The sequence below is a fragment of the Tremella mesenterica genome, assembly GCF_000271645.1.
Source record: "Tremella mesenterica DSM 1558 unplaced genomic scaffold TREMEscaffold_4, whole genome shotgun sequence".
NCBI lineage: Eukaryota > Fungi > Basidiomycota > Tremellomycetes > Tremellales > Tremellaceae > Tremella > Tremella mesenterica.
Genome location: NW_006711228.1, coordinates 827,248 through 840,333, shown reverse-complemented (window position 1 = coordinate 840,333; position 13,086 = coordinate 827,248). Strand labels below are relative to the sequence as shown.

The following is a 13,086-nucleotide window of genomic DNA, read 5'->3' as shown; positions in this document are numbered from 1 at the left end:
TTCTGGACACCGACCACGACCGGCGTGACGTGTATATATTGTCCATGGCATGCGTTTCAAAGATACTGGAGAGGATTACTCGTAAAAGAATGTATGGCTATCTCATGAGACACGAAACCGTTCACACTGCGTTGCTCCTCTTAATCTTCATCGTCTTTACGTCACTTCCGTCTATAGCATTACAGCACCGGTGCCGGCGAACAAAGCAATGACGCTGAGCACGGCAGCGATGATAGGGCCATAGTTGAAGCCAGAGAAACCGGGGATGGCACTGCCGGCAGTGCTCGAGCCGGAGGACGAGGCGCCAGAGGTGGAAGCTTTACTACCGCTGGCTGATCCGCTTTTGCTGGATGAAGTAGTGGAGGCGGAACCGGTCGATTGACTGGAACCGCTAAGACTGCTGGCGGAGGGAACGGAACCGGAGAGTCCGAGAGAAGACAGGGGGATACCTTTGACGTCAGTATATGGATTTCGAAGGGGACCGTAGCCACTCACCGTTACCGATAGTTGAGTATGTCACGCAGTTGGACGAGGCTGGAGTGGAGAACGCAGTCTGTGGGGTGACAGTCTGACCGATAGTGAACATTCCAACGCTACCGGCACCATCAGTGTAGGTACCCGTGTAACGTTGGGCAAAAGTAGAAGTGGATCCGTTGGCCAAAGGGTAGACTCCGGGGGGGTAAGCAGCGTCGGCGTCGCATTCGGTGAAAGAGTTGTTCAGGTAACTGGTTTGTCAGTAAGAAAGCTCGCATATGTTCTGAGATAACGACTCACGCGCCTGGCATAACCCAGTTGCAACCCATTTCGTCTAGAGTATGTTCACATTCGATCGCTGCAGAGTAGGTTGCGTTCTCAGCGATGCAAATACGGAGACAGAATTGTTGGTAGGACATGTAGCTGCGAATGTTAGTTTGGCTTAACCTTGGACGTGAGGCTCCACTCACTTCATCCACTCTTCATAGCTAACGTCGGATCCCGGTGGCGTTACATGTTACATTTCCTCCCACGGGATTGCCGTCTCCAGTAGCTCCGTGTGGGTCCAGTTCACCACCTTCGTCAAGAGGAGCGATGTTGATTTTCGTGAAGTCTCCCCAACCTGACACTTGCCAGTAAAGCGGCGATTTCTGCAGTTGGGCCCCGGTAATTGAACCATCTGGAATGACACGAGCGTTGTTACGAGCTTCTGCGAGAGTAAGCGAGCGGTACTGCTAAAATGGACGTGGGCTCACGAATACACCAAGCGACGACTTCCGCTTCGACGTTACCAATGACAGAATCTTTCTCCGCAGGTGCGAAAAGACAACTGAAACATCAACTCACTACTGCGACGATCCAAATCACACTCACAAGTCATTGAGAGAGTTGAGGGATAGAAGTCGAGCATAAGACGTCTGGTTGATGGGAGTACCCAGAGTGGCCTTGGGAGGGTTCGTAACACCCATGGTCCCCGTGGCTGTAACCTGGGCATTGGCAACGCCGGCCATTAAGGCAGCGGCCCCGATAGCGAGAGCTGTGAACATGATAATGAGTCTTGCGATCAGCGCCCGTGCTCAATACTGAGTAAAACGAATCCACAGATTGAGTAGGATGTTGACACGTCGAAATCACAAAGCAGAGGGTAGAATTGCAGCGGATGAATAGTGGTTGTGTGAGGGACGAAACAGATGAAAGGAGAGAAGAAAAGAGGAGATTCATGGTGGGGCGATGGCTGCGGAAAGCTGAAAAGAAGACGTGGCCACTCACGGGGTTGAAAGGAGAACGAAAGATGTGGTTGGGATGTGGGTTTTTGGAAGAGGAAAAACACAATACAGGAGAAAGGAGAGGTGATTACTATTAAGAATGAGAGGGAATGATAGAGAGTAAAAGGTGGATGATGAGTGTTTGCGAGTTGATGTAGTATTTGAAAAGGGGAATAAGTTTGGGGGTGAAAGGGGAATTGGATGTTGGTGAAAGCAGACGAGACGCTCGGATCGCGGCTATGGCGGGACATAGGAGTACGTTTGCGACGCGTAAAGGCGGTGCTAAAATGCTGGGTGCTTTGATGTGGCATGTGGCGTTTGAGAAGAACCAATGGGGAAAGCTTTTTGCCTTGTACTCGCCCTTTGGCACGCTCCCGGGCCATTGTACGTCTCCGCAGCAAGCGGAAGCGCTGAGAATAGCCTCAGCCTTCAGGTGACGTCTTGTCATCGAGATCGGCCTTCGTGATGCATTCACTGCTCACTTATCAAATAATGAATTGTGTACGTCAACGCCAACCGACTTGGAACATAAATCCTGTCAACAAGGCATTGGCTGTATGCACCACACAACTCATGTCCTTCCTCTCCATATGCACTGGGTAGGCTACGCGCGCATGTCCCTCCTGCACCACGTATTGAATGACCAAGGTGCTCGGTGTTTCGTGGTCAGAGCAGTCCCAGTACACGACGAGCATGGTTCAGCGGTCCGACTGTCATGCAACTCAAAGCAAGGACTTGAAAGACAATCGACACGGGAGCGGACCGGCTTTATCATCTTACACAAATGCATGTTTCACCTTACCCACGTCTAATCAAGCTTTAAGAGCATATTCTGTCTCTGTCAGCGTATGAAGAGGCAATGCTGTGACAGTACTCACTACGCTGGGGGAAGTGGATCTGCCTCTTGTGCTGACGCTCCGTCACGGCGGAAGCCTCCTTCTTGCTCAATTGTCGACGGATCGCACGGGTCTTCTTGTGTCGGAGATCGAGGGGCAGATCTGTCCAGTTAGCGCCAGTCTACTATTAGTTTAATGTAAGATCCTGAAGAAAGACCACTTCGAGATCATTCCAAATCGTAATATGCAAATACACAGTAGTATTTGGAACAGGACGGAGGAACGATGGAAGAACATTGACGTACACTTTGACTTTTTGTGGAATTCCCTCAGATTTTGACGTTGCTTCTGGTTGATGACAGTGAGAACGCGAGCGATGGATTTGCGAGTAACGCCACTATTGAGTCAGCATGGATTGTACAGCTTTACAGGTTGCGAGACAAGAACTAATGTAATGGTCGACACGCGACACCGAGGTCAAATGTCACGGCTCTGGAGTCGCAGATGAAAGCAGAGAGGGACCTAGACAGAGAACGAGACCTCCGTCATGCAAATTCGAGCTTGCAAAACCAAGGTGGTGGGCCATTGACGAGACGACTGGAGGGGAAGGTAATGTATGTCACTTTACGGGACAAAGAATGCTGAACCCACATTTTCGTCAACTTGTTCGCACCTCCACCCGAAATCTGCTGCACTCTCAAACGAGCCAGTTCGGTCTTCAGTTCCGTAAGCTGAGTGAGGAGGTCGGCTTTGCTTCTATCACAACGTCAGTGTGATCTATGGGAGAGAGATGGAAAAACCCACTTGGACTGAAGCTCAAAAGCCTTGATTTTGGATGAAGACGACATGTCAACTGAATGATCAGTAAGCTACTCTTCGCTTATCCTCTACTCCTCTCCAGTGGTGTTATAAATAGTCGTGCGAAGAGTTGGAGCAGGCAACACTGACCTCAATATGCTTGTGGGTTGAAGAGAGCAACCTGCTGATGAAGAGGGAAGAGTTGGAGAGGAACGTGGCACAGTTCATTCATCGGCGTTTAGCCGCAGTTTCTTTACTGCCGACGAGAGCGGTGGTGGCAGATGGGGTCTTTAACTTTAATTGATCCTCCCTTTAACTTGACCTCACCGCGTCAGCGACTGCTGTTCTTCTCATGGTTCCCGAAGATATCTTGCGACACCAGCTGTATAACATGGTCAAAATAACACTGAAGACGGTGCAGAACAAAGTAGCTTCTTCATGTCCACTAGTTTGTAATGCTGACCAGTCTAGCTGTTCACAGTCGAGGCGGAGGAGGCAGAGACTGTGAATTTTTTCAAATTGAGTATGGAGAGTCTTATGCTGATTATTGAGGTCGGCGATGTAAAGAGGAAAATCGAAGAATCTCAGACCTTTCCGGTAGAGCAGCAAAAAATCATTTACTCTGGTGAGCATTACCTCTGCATTGTTTCTTTCTGGGGACGAAAGCTGATTTTGCCAGGAAAGATATTGCAGGATGACACTTCCATCGGATCTTTGAAAATCAAAGAGAAAGACTTTTTGGTCGTCATGGTCTCCAAAGTATGTTCTTTCCATTCTGTATCACATTTGAAGCTCACATCAAAGCCCAAAGCTGCTCCCAAACCTGTCGCCACTCCAACTCCAACTGAGCCCCCTGCCCCAGTGGCGTCAGCCTCAGAAGTTACTCCCGCTGCCCCTGCGGCATCTCCCATTGCAGGGTTGGACACGACCGCTGCTGCCCCCGCTGCTGAAACTGCAACATCTGCTACTGGACTTTCATCGAGTTCTTTCGGTCAGTCATTCGCTCTCTGATCTTCACTCGAGACTGAGAGGCAGTGACAGGTCCAGCGTTGCAGGCGGCGATATCGAGCATGGTGGAAATGGGGTTCGAACATGATCAGGTAGTGCGTGCCCTGAGAGCGAGCTACAACAATCCCGATCGAGCGGTGGATTATCTCATGAGTGTGAGTTTGACCTGCTTCCATTTTATTCAATCTGACCCCGAGGGAAACATCCCAGAAGTTGAAGGGCCGGCACCAGCAGCGACTGCTCCGCCTACACAGACCGCTCCTACTATACCAACACCAGCCGCTGCTCCTAGCCAAACTCCTGCTGCTCCTGCCGCCCAACCTGCTCCTTCCGGATCAGCAGGGAGTGCCGAGAATCTGTTCGCCGTGAGTCTTACCTATTGCACGAGTATCATGGGTGGCTAATGGGTAAGGCTGCAGAAGCTGCCAGTAAATCATCTCATACAACTTCTCACTGAACTTGCTAAAAGACAGTGGCACGTGATAGAGGAACCAGCGCTCCCGCCAATGTACCCAGTCTCGAAGCTCTAGGTAACTCTCCACAGTTACAACGTCTTCGTCAGGTAAGTCTTTCGTGCCTTCTTCAACACTACTTCACAAAGGGTGAATCATGTCATCGGCAGAGCTAATGCTTTAGATGGTTCAGCAAAACCCTGCACTCATAGGACCTTTGTTGCAGCAGGTCGCCGCTCATAATCCTGCTTTGGCGCAATTAATCAACCAACATCCTGAGGCGGTGTATGAATGGCTTGGAGTAGGAGGTGGGGAAGGGGAGGATGACGATGATCTAATGGGACCGCAAACGATGCGGATCGATCTGACGCAACAAGAGGCGGAGGCTGTCCAGAGAGTGAGTTATCTTCCGTATCCTCTTCATCAGTCCAACCCACTGCCAAGCTATCGTTCTATGTTCTCGATACTGTCTACGACTTCAAGACTTGCAAATTCGTGTGGGACCTTGTGCCGAGCGAGGTATTGCTTCTACATGAGAAACATTGAATGCCATTGTGACATTTTGCTAAAGCTCCCCGTCAGCTCGAACAACTTGGATTCGATAGACAGGTGGTCCTTCAAGCTTACCTGCTGTGCGACAAAAACGAAGAGTTAGCTGCCAATTATCTGTTTGAGCAAGGCGAAGAGGACGATCTCCCTCCTCAGCTGTGAGACCGGGTTTGGGATGGACGTAGCGTTCGTGTGTAGGTATAAATCTGTGCCTCGATCGAGAGCTCGGGAGTTGGGGAAGTGATGGTCAGGTGAGGATTTAACGAGTCATGCCTATGATGTGAATGCATCGAAACCGTTGTGTGGTCCACGTAACTATATCACTTGTTCATCCATTGCATATGACAGGCAACTGAATAAGTTCGATGTGAGAGCTCTGGACAGTCCACTAAACTCAAGTTTCATGATCATGGTCAAATGTGCATTCATTCATCCGTTCATTACATTACTTTTACCTGATGCTATGCTAACGAGTTATACCTTACCGAATGATATCTCCTTTTCCATTCCAATTCCTGACGACCGTCTCTCACCCACATGGATGAAACCACAAGCAAACACGCCGAGATGCAAACTCCTAATTTCCTCATTTCCTAATTCCTTCATTTACTCTTCTGTCACACACACTGTTCTCCCTTGATTCAACCCCTACTTCAGTGTATAACGACTTGAAGTCTCTAACGCTTCACAGTCCTTCGAAGACCTTTGATCTTCCTCCCACTAGGACTACCTGGAGTATCACCCGCCACGCCCATACTGAATCCCCCTTCAGGTGTAGCAGGTCCCGGACTTCCGAACCTAGGTGTAGGACCAGGAGAAGCTGCCCCTGTACCTGTTCCTGCTCCTGCACCAAAGACGAACGGTTGGTTGTTCGTTGTAGACGCCCCGAATTGAAATCCAGGACCTGGAGTGGGTGCCGAAGGGGTTGACGGAGCAAAGGAAAATTGAGAGGAAGGAGCTGCGAAAGTGAATCCTGGAGATGATTGTTGAGGAGCACCGAAGGGATTAGGATTGGGATTGAGATTGGGATTGGGATTGGGATTTGCTCCGAATCCTTGTGCTGGGGGAGGTGCTGAAAAGTTGAATGTGGAGGTGGGTTGTGGAGGTCCGAATGGATTCGAGTTGGAGTTGGTAGGATTTGAAGAGTTGAAGGAAAATGAAGATGTGGATGTTGTTTGTACAGGATTACCGAATGTGTTATTCGTGACTGTCGCTGTGGTTGTAGGAGCGCCGAATGCGACTGTCGAAGAGGGTTGAGATGTACCGAAAGGATTAGAAGGTGCGGGGGCGAAAGCAGGTGTGGAAGTGGTATTAGAAGAACCAAATCCGTTGGAAGGGTTGGTAGGACCGAATGAGAACCCTGGGGCAGGAGCTGTAGAGGTGGAGGGTGGACTGAAAGGATTTGGAGCAGGTGTTGTACCTCCCGAAGCGGACTCTTTCGATTCCGCAGGTCTGCCAAATGAGAAAGCTGGGGTTTCGGCGGGTTTACCAAAAGTGAATGCGCCGGCGGCTCCTGATGTGCTAGATGTCGACGAAGCTGTTTCAGGTTTACCAAATGTAAAGCCACCATTTGCCGGGGTGGAGGAAGTACCAGTCGACTGAGTGCCGATGGTAGATTTGAAGCCAGAGAATGGGTTTGCTGTACTGCCGCCATTACCATTTGAAGACGTTGACGCAGGGGCGCCGAAATTGAAGGTTGATTTCGGTGCTTCGGTAGGAGCTGCAGGTGCTACAGATGATGAGCTAAAGTTGAATGCCGGAGAAGACTCTCTGGGGGTGGGATTGGATGAAGCACCGAATGCAAAAGTCGATTTCGGTAATTCGACTTTAAGGGTTTCTGTGGCAGGAGCGGCAGACGTAGCAGGAGCACCGAAGTTGAATGCAGGTTTAGCAGCTTCGGCTGGTGCGCTGGGGGTGAACGAAAAGGACGTAGTGGGTTTAGGTGCTTCGGCTGGTTTCGACATCTGGGCCTCATTGCTCTGAGATGATGGCTGTGACGACGGTGCACCAAAATTGAATGCCGGGGTGGTAGTCGCAGTCCCCGTCTTGGCAGTACCAAAGCCACCAAAGGGAGAAGGAGTGGACTTTGGCGGCTCGGAAGGTTTATTGCCGAAATTGAAAGTTGCAGTGGAACTCGTAGTGGCTTCCTTCCCTGAGCCTTGGAGCACCGCAGGGACATCGGCGGACTTTGGTAAACCAAAGTTGAAAGTGCCGGTGGGAGCAGGTAATGTAGGTGTAGCCACTACAGGCTCTGCAGGCTTTGAGGGTAAGCCAAAGTTGAACACCGGTGGCGTGGTAGTGACTGGAGTGTTGGTTCCAGACGAAACGGCAGACTTCGATTTTGAGAAAAAGTCGGGAATGGCATTTGTCGACGATGCCTTTTCCTTCTCCTCGACTACAGGAGGTTTACCGATTCCCAGACTGAGTGACGACTTCTTCTTCCCTTCGCCAGAAGGCGGTGCAAAAAAATTAGAGACAGGCGGTGTGGCAGTAGGCAGTGATAGTGACGCGGCAGGTTTTGTAGCGGTGAGAGAGAAGAAACCGGTCGAATCGGGTTGGACGGAAGATGACGAGGGTTTGGACTTGTCTTTCTCAGGAGGTGAGTCAGGTTGAGCAGTGATGCTATGTCCTGCCAATGGGGAAGAAGCACGAGGACGAGTGGATAGGGCTGAATTGAGTAAAGTGGAGCCAAGACGAGGAGACTTGGGAGTTTCGGCACGTGGAGGTCCTAAACGACTCAACAATGAGCCACCTACAGGAGCTGTAGGCTTGTCCCTTTGTTCTGGAGCGGCCGCAGACGTGACTCCTTTCTCAGATACAGGATTAGACGCCAGCGCACCGAAGGAAATTCCAGAGAACGACGGTAAGGGGATCTTCACTTGTTCCAGCTCTTCCATGGGTGGCAAATCTTCCTCTCGAGCTGAGAATCGTCCGGCTGATCCAGTCGGTGATGTCGCGCGTGAACTCGAGTAGCTAGCAGCTCCAGTATGTGTTCTTTTCGACATGGTCTTGGCACGCAAACTTGAGCTTCCCTTCGGTAATTCCCCATCCTGCAGCACAGTATATCCCGCCGCGCCCTTGGATTTATCAGATGGTGAAGGTGCCGTCTCTGTGATCATAGGTACAGCCGATATATGCGGTACGGGCGGAGGTGGAGGTGAAGTAGCTTTGTCTACAGTAGCCTGTCGTTTGCTTCTTCTCGGGGTTGATTCATCGACGACTGCTTTTTTGATAGAACGTCCTTTACCATTCGCCTTCCGTCCCTTTGGTGTCTCTTCAGATTCGGCAGAGACATCGCGAGATGGTTCACGTCTTAGTCTGGTCGACCGTCGAGGAGTGCCGGCAGGGTCTGGTGATCGTGATGGTGAAGGTGAGGGAGCGCTTGCACGACTGCTGACTTCTGTCCTCGCTTCCGATGGGCTTCTGCTCGGAGATGAGCTCGGCCGGTAGTCTACGTATAAGCTCATCGTAAGTCATTCGCGAATACAGGGCTAGCTTACCTGTATCCATTTCACGCATCTCCTCCCGTTGTCTAGCTTCCCTCATCGCCTTCTCAGCATGTAGTCTCCTGCCGTATGGACTGATCAGTATAGAAGTCCTCTCCTCACCCAGCCGGTGATTTTCTCGTCTCTGTTTTGCCGATGCACCAGCCTGAGCGGTAGCCAATGGGACTTGGACTGCTTTTCTGATACTTCTTGACGAAGCACCGACGAGTTCCGGAGGCAGGAATTGACTTTCTGCTGCAGGTTTGCGTGCGTCTGACAAAGGGGTTTTGCGGAATGACTCGAGCGCCATGAGGATACGCTCCGCTTCATTTTGAGGTACAGCGGGTTGTTGATCTGGCAGTCAGCTCATGCACACATCAAACAAGGATATCTGTCTCTCTCTAACAAATAATTGACGAATGGGGAAAGATACTGACCGGCTCTGAGATCGCTCTCTCGCACAAAACCTCGATTACCATCCCATACCAATGGACCTTTCCGAATTTTAGGCATACTGGTAGAAGGAGCGAGGGAGCTCAACCTTTTGGAGGCAGCCTGAGAAGCTGGTGATGCTGATCCCCAACGATCACGCATAAACCAGTCCTGCTGTCATCATTAATCCCTCCTCTTCAACTGTTCTTGATAAATCACTCACCAGCACACTGTTTTCTCTCTTCTCCCTATCTCTATCCCCATCGCCACCATCGACACTCATCCGATCGTCCAAAGCACCATTCGAAGTGAACAACATTGAACTGGAAGGTCTCAGTGCGCGACCTGGACTACGACCCATGCTAATATCCGAAGCAACACTGGCCTGTCTGCGAATATTGGCCGTGGTGGCAGCTCGTGTGAGACCGGTGGAAGGTTGTCGTGTGTGAGAGGACGAAGGCTGGTGACTTGCAAATCTAGGACTGCTAGGTGAAGGTGGAGCTCGGAATGGTGATGCTGAAGGAAGTGCATACTACGAGTCAGCGAGTGACATGAACTTGATCGATGGGACAGCTTACCTCTCGACTTTCTGACATTCTTGTAGGTGTTTGTACCTGTCGACTGGGTGTGGCAGGTCTTTTGACAGGTGCAGGAGAGGTTTTATGATGTTTCCATGGACTCCAAGGTTCTTCCTCTCTCCTCCTCTTTTCTCCAGTATCTCTCCTCTCCTCTCTCTGCGATGTCGACGGTTTAGGTGTATCTGGTACGTCCTCTTCATCATTGGCAAGAGCAGCCAAATCCATTCGTTTCGATCTTGTCAACAAACCTTTACTTCTCGTGTTTCTCGCCGGGGAGAGTATATCTGGTGGAGGATCCATATAAGGCATACTCTTCGATCCTACCATCCCCATGGGTCTTGAATAATTCGTCATCATTCCTCCTTGTCGTGGAGCGGATGATTTAGGAGTGAGAGTAACATGAGCAGGTAAAGGTGGTATCATAAATCCCGAAATCGCACGACCCGTCACACTCAATCCTGCACCATTACCAGCATCAGGTTCATATTCCCCTTTCTGATGACGTCCTTCTATACCCCTCCTTTGTAATGGGGATTCATGTTCCGACATTGGGTCTTCTAGATCGGCATCGAATCTCTCTCTGTTCTTTCTAGAGGGGATGGGTTTCGAAGGTGTAGCTAGCCAATGTAGGGGTTTGGAAAGGAGGTTTTTGGCAAGTGAGAACAGAGAGCTTTCAGAGCCGGATCGAGTGAGGGAAGCGGATGAATTACTTTTCACCATTCCTGGTCGAGTGGTTTGTATAGGTCTTTTAGGAGAACGTGATCTTTGAGGAGATTTTCGATCATTCCCGAAACCACCACCAATTCCGTTGAATCCAACACCATTGTAATTCTGTAAGAAATCCATTCCGCCGTCGACTCCACCCAAACCAAGTGGATGGGCGGGGTTTGGTCGACCGGCGTAACTCGAAGGTCTGGAGTACGGTTTGGATAATGAGTGTAGACGAGGACTGTCAGATGGTCTGGTAGCTCCTGCTAAGTGTGAATACGAGTTGTTTTCTACCCCGGTCATGGGATCTTCGCCCGAGGTCGAAGGGAATGGGAGTCCCCGTCGGCGGGACATTTTGAAATGTGGATAGGAGAGGGTATAAAGTATAGAAGGATACAGCGGAGAGTATGAGTTGCGATCGTGAGCCGTTATATGTGGGAAGGGATATGAGAAGCCTTTGTCGACGAAAGAAATTTATTAAATCAAAGAGACAAACCACAAGTGAAAACACGCAGGAGACTTGAGATCGTTTTCGTTTTATTCTCTCTAGTCGACTGACGTTTCGAAGGACAACGTTTTTGCGCTCTTCTCGGTCGGCTGGAAAAGAGAAATAGCTCCAGCTGAGAGCTGAACAAGGAGCCAAAGGCCCAAATGAGAGGGACAAGGTAATTCTTGATGTTGAACACACGTCAAAGATTCTGGACGGCGAGGGACGGGATTATTTCTCGCGTCATTTTCTCATTTTTTATCCCAAAACGAGCGACAACTGGTTCAGTGGCTCAGTGGCACGGACGGTACGCGGTACAGGGCATGAAGATGCATGACTTTAGGGCCAAGGGACTAATTATGAACAACAACTTAGGGCATATGCACATGTCATCGTCGGGTTTGTTCAACATTGCACAAGACTACAACTATCGTAAAGTTCCTTGTTATAACCATCCGATCCGAAGGAATGAGAAACAAGAATACTCCGTCGGAATCGAAGAACGGGTTCATGACTGAGGTCTTTGTTCTTCTCGAGTAGGTTGTGAAGACTGTGTCTAAGCATCTTGATCAGGGCAGACGACAAGGACGAACATTATCAAACGCCCCATCTGCGTTGTCCGTCAACTGCCATCCTAAACCGGTAAGTCCTCTACCGATAGCTTCGATGAAAGCTTCTCGTCTTTGAGAAGCATGTTTGAATCTAAAGTCCACTACGGCCTTGGCATTAGCCTCATAGTCAGCTCAGAACCATTCCACTCTCTCAAATATCATCAAAATCATTGAGAAGAGAGTCATGCAAAGCTTGAGAGGGTAAACGGGAGAACACACCTTGACGCTTTCAAGAAACCCCCGGATATCCTCTTCAAGTTCAGGAAGAAGAGCTTCATAACCTTCCTGATGAGCTCGATCGAATCGATCCTTGGGTCTTGTTTTCGTGGCGAGAACGACTGCCGGTCTTCCATTCGCAAGACTCTTCGGGATCACGTAGTCTTCACGTGGTTTAGAATACTGTCCATTCCTGTACGCCGACACGGTCTTGGCGAATTGTTCGTCAAAGTCGTCCATCGTCACTTGACTAACGCTGACAGCCGGGCGATATACTTCTACATCCGCTTGATATACCAAAGGCAACGAAGATCCAGCTGAAGATACGGACTGACGAGAAGATTCAAAAGGATCATTCGTTTTGATAGGAGGAAGTCGGATCTTATTCGGAGGGGAAAGAGAACGTGAAAAAAGACGATCTTCGTCCGTGTCATCATGCATACCATTAGCAATTGCGTTTTGGGCGTTCAAGGCGGCTTGTCGTTTTGCCCCTCCTCTGGCAGACGAAGATAGCTGCAGTCGTGGTCTAGGAAGTTGTGGCGGTGTGGGAGGAGTGACAGCGTCGTTCAGAGGAGGAGTTTCACTTGTCATTCGAGATTTCCTCAACTCTTCTTGATGACGTTGAGCGGAACGTATGATATAGAAAGCTTCTGAGCGTATATCGCTTTCCGGAGGAGAAGGATAAACGTCTCCCATTCCTGCTCTTGGAGCAGTAGGAAGTGGGTTTTCGTCGACGGTCAGGCCGAATGTAGCTGAACGAGCGGAGGTGCTTTGAGCTGGTACCAGGTGATTTGAGACGGAGGTAGACGTCACTTCTCGATGACCGACGGTAGCTCGTGTGGGCGGAGTCGAAACGGGGTTATGGTTAGATAAACGAGGTTTGGTTCTGGGTTGTTGTCGAGAGGAGGATTTAGAAGGATGTGAATCAAATGGATCAAGTTGAGGTTGAGGAGTTGAAGAAAGAGAAGCGCGGGAACGCTTCTTCGATTCGGAGCGTATTTGAATCATCGAAGTAGAAGGGAGAGAAGGTTTGGAAGCTGTGACTTTAGCTTTTGTAATAGAAGGAGAGTCATTCTTTGCTTTGGCGGCCGCGGTCGCACGGGTCACGCGAGAGTGCATGAAGATGCTATACACCGTTTCCGCGGATTGGAACGAAGAGAGATATCACCGAGTCGCCGAAGGACAAG

At 50.0% G+C, this 13,086-nt stretch overlaps 5 protein-coding genes across 5 annotated transcripts; 1 reads left to right on the top strand and 4 right to left on the bottom strand.

Moving 5' to 3' along the window:
• Nucleotides 1-171: 171 nt before the first annotated feature.
• On the bottom strand, nt 172-1,520 carry TREMEDRAFT_56758 (uncharacterized protein; the record flags this gene model as incomplete). The annotated part of the gene is made up of 7 exons (XM_007003965.1): nt 172-449; nt 496-725; nt 775-897; nt 945-952; nt 996-1,183; nt 1,230-1,303; nt 1,348-1,520. The coding sequence occupies 7 exons, from the start codon at nt 1,518-1,520 to the stop codon at nt 172-174; spliced, it is 1,074 nt and encodes a 357-aa protein (XP_007004027.1).
• A 1,031-nt stretch (nt 1,521-2,551) lies between these two features.
• TREMEDRAFT_68395 (uncharacterized protein) lies at nt 2,552-3,423 on the bottom strand (the record flags this gene model as incomplete). Its single annotated transcript, XM_007004233.1, has 5 exons — nt 2,552-2,571; nt 2,618-2,737; nt 2,881-2,972; nt 3,227-3,331; nt 3,380-3,423. The coding sequence occupies 5 exons, from the start codon at nt 3,421-3,423 to the stop codon at nt 2,552-2,554; spliced, it is 381 nt and encodes a 126-aa protein (XP_007004295.1).
• A 341-nt stretch (nt 3,424-3,764) lies between these two features.
• TREMEDRAFT_68394 (uncharacterized protein) lies at nt 3,765-5,544 on the top strand (the record flags this gene model as incomplete). The annotated part of the gene is made up of 10 exons (XM_007004232.1): nt 3,765-3,800; nt 3,845-3,877; nt 3,926-3,998; nt 4,053-4,132; nt 4,178-4,364; nt 4,409-4,536; nt 4,579-4,746; nt 4,851-4,943; nt 5,018-5,230; nt 5,416-5,544. 10 exons carry the CDS (start codon nt 3,765-3,767, stop codon nt 5,542-5,544), a joined length of 1,140 nt encoding a protein of 379 aa, XP_007004294.1.
• A 4,889-nt stretch (nt 5,545-10,433) lies between these two features.
• TREMEDRAFT_56757 (uncharacterized protein) lies at nt 10,434-11,225 on the bottom strand (the record flags this gene model as incomplete). The annotated part of the gene is made up of 1 exon (XM_007003964.1): nt 10,434-11,225. A coding segment is annotated over exon 1 (505 nt), but the record flags the coding sequence as incomplete, so codon positions are not given.
• Nucleotides 11,226-11,641: 416 nt separating this feature from the next.
• Nucleotides 11,642-13,018, bottom strand: TREMEDRAFT_61720 (uncharacterized protein; the record flags this gene model as incomplete). The annotated part of the gene is made up of 2 exons (XM_007004088.1): nt 11,642-11,803; nt 11,903-13,018. The coding sequence occupies 2 exons, from the start codon at nt 13,016-13,018 to the stop codon at nt 11,642-11,644; spliced, it is 1,278 nt and encodes a 425-aa protein (XP_007004150.1).
• Between the last annotated feature and the right edge of the window lie 68 nt (nt 13,019-13,086).